Genomic DNA, 2,448 nt, shown 5'->3' with positions numbered 1-2,448 from the left:
GGACAGATACCCACACAAAAACATCCCTGCAGCTGTCCCTATGGGGATCTTCTGCCAACTGCAGATTAGGAGATTTAGACCAGAGGCCACATTTATATAAATTCATATGTGGTTTCACTGAAACTCACCAGGTGTTTAAAGAAAACCGGTCACCAGAATTTTACCACCCTGACTAACAAGCCTCCCCATATCACCTAAAATTAGCTGCCAGTGGGGCACTGTACCTTAATTACACACGGTTTTCTGATATGCAAATGAGCTTTTCTGACTCATGTCTGATATCTGTGACACTTCTCTCTCCCAGGCTGGCAGTGACAAGCCCCCTTATTCTGATTGACAGCTTTGCGTCTCTTCAAATCACTGCTCTCTCTCCTTGTACTTAGGGACCGTCTGCTAATATTCAACTACAGACATATAAACTATGTACAGATGGGAAATTATTGTGTACATTTTTGTACACAGTGCCTTGTGCTACATTCATCTTGTGTATATAAGGAAGCATCAGAGGAGCCGTCATCACAACATTAGACACCTGAACACAGAGCACCAGCAGCAGATTCCTGAGAGAAGAGCAGCAGCCATGGACCCTCATGAATGCTTCAGAAAGTGTCATTTATAGATCTTTATTATCAAAATATTAATACATAGTCTCATATAAAGTATCCACATGTTTATACTGCATCAATAATCTAACTACATTCACAACGTTGTAACGGGAGGGAATTTCAATAGCGGGTCACTTGCAGCAGCTGCAGGAGTCACATCCCTTTGCACATTCACAGCCTTGGCTGCATTTACTGCAATCTGCTGGACAGCAGGAACAGCAACCTGCAGAGGAGAAAAATAAAATTACTTTCAGAAATATTATTCTAATATACCATAGGTTCACAAGAATGGAATCATGTCTGTGCAACTGGTTCTTAACTTATGCATATTTACATTTTTATTAAAGATTATTTTGTGTGTTTACATTGTAGTAACAACCAGACACCAAAAGAGGCAGCATGAAAGCCTAAATCCTGTCATTGCACCCAGTCTGTGGCCATAGCCGTCTATGGCAGACATATGTACGGCTGCAAGCCGTTGTGTGAATGAGCTCCTCAACCTTTGAAATCATAGATGTAAAATAACCAAATATCCTACCCCACACCTACAAAAAACACGAGGCAAGGGTAATGTCAGACGTGCCGTTCGGTCTGCGTTTGCAAACGCAGACTGAACGGCACATCTGACATCACCCTAAAGTGGCCTACCCCTTTAAAGAAAAATTATCCCAAGTTCTGCAACATAATTCAAGTTTATTTTTCAAGTGTTTGGAGGGCAATTAACTACACTCATCCTAATAAAAAAATTTGCATAGTATGGTACCAGATTTTTTTTTTCTTTCAGGTTTACACTAAGAAATGTACTTACTTTTCTTGCAGGACTTGCATTTGCAGTCTTTACATTTGCAGGAATCGCCACAAGTGCAGGAACCACCTAAGTATTAAGTAGGGGGAGAGAGATGTAATCAATAAAACAAGTCTAAGAGATGACCTTTAAAACAAGAGATTGCATTGTATGTGAAAACAACTGCAGAAAGCCTGTGACATCTGTTTAAATCAACTCAGCTGCACCATCTGAATACACCCTTATTTTACAACTTTCAAGACAAGCAAACCCAGACAAGCGCCCGCACACACAAACACTAGACAGCCCCTGACAGAGCACTACCATTACTTCCCCTCACTGCTTGGTAGAGCTCCGAGCCCCTTCATACCTGCGGCACAGTTGCATTCATGAGGGTCCATGGCTGCTGCTCTTCTCTCAGGAATCTGCTGCTGGTGCTCTGTGTCCAGGTGTCTAATGTTGTGATGACGGCTCCTCTGACGCTTCCTTATATACACAAGATTCTGAGCCGAGTGCAAAACACAGGCAAGTGCACAACCCGCCCCCCCAGCCATGTGACCTACATCCACACGTGAGAGACCAAACATAAACAGGGCGAGCTGTGCACTGCCTGCTAATCAGGAGGCCTCATGGGTCATGTTCTAGAGCAGTCCTGGACGAAATACTAGTGCATAGTGACATTTACATGTAATACACATTCACATCAGTGTTTACATTAGAATTGATTTTGTTACAGTGCGTTCACATGTGGCGCTGACGCATGTGTTTAAAAACGCAATACAACAGCTGAGACTATTTGCCAAAGTACATTGCAGTTATCATTGCATTTACAAAACTCAAGCGTTAACATTGCGTTGAAGGATGCGTTTGTAGACGTAATTTAATTAGGCATGCGTGAACACATCTTTAGGGTGAAGACACACATGGCGTTTTGGGGCCGTTTTGGGGCCATTTTTACTAAGTGTGTTTTCAGATCGTTAAAAAACGCACCCGTTTTTAAAAAAACGCATGCTTTTTTTGAAAACGCATGCGGTCTTGTCCGTTTTTCATTGCGCAATT

General features: G+C 42.3%; 1 protein-coding gene across 1 annotated transcript; it reads right to left on the bottom strand.

Annotated features, from left to right (window-relative positions):
- Positions 1-607: 607 nt before the first annotated feature.
- LOC140070753 (metallothionein-1-like) lies at positions 608-1,914 on the bottom strand. Its single transcript, XM_072117619.1, has 3 exons — positions 1,760-1,914; positions 1,414-1,479; positions 608-828 (listed from the first exon to the last, which is right to left on the bottom strand). Exons 1-3 carry the CDS (start codon positions 1,788-1,790, stop codon positions 737-739), a joined length of 189 nt encoding a protein of 62 aa, XP_071973720.1. The 5' UTR covers positions 1,791-1,914; the 3' UTR covers positions 608-736.
- Between the last annotated feature and the right edge of the window lie 534 nt (positions 1,915-2,448).

The sequence above is a fragment of the Engystomops pustulosus genome, chromosome 7 (genome assembly GCF_040894005.1).
Source record: "Engystomops pustulosus chromosome 7, aEngPut4.maternal, whole genome shotgun sequence".
NCBI classification, from domain to species: Eukaryota; Metazoa; Chordata; class Amphibia; order Anura; family Leptodactylidae; genus Engystomops; species Engystomops pustulosus.
This window is presented reverse-complemented; position numbering and strand designations above follow the sequence as displayed.

Coding starts and splice junctions, on each gene's coding strand:
- LOC140070753 (XM_072117619.1), bottom strand. CDS start 1,790: ATGGACCCTCATGAATGCAACTGTGCCGCAG. Junction 1,480..1,759: donor TGAATGCAACTGTGCCGCAG/GTATGAAGGGGC, acceptor CTTAATACTTAG/GTGGTTCCTGCACTTGTGGC. Junction 829..1,413: donor ATGCAAGTCCTGCAAGAAAA/GTAAGTACATTT, acceptor TCTCCTCTGCAG/GTTGCTGTTCCTGCTGTCCA.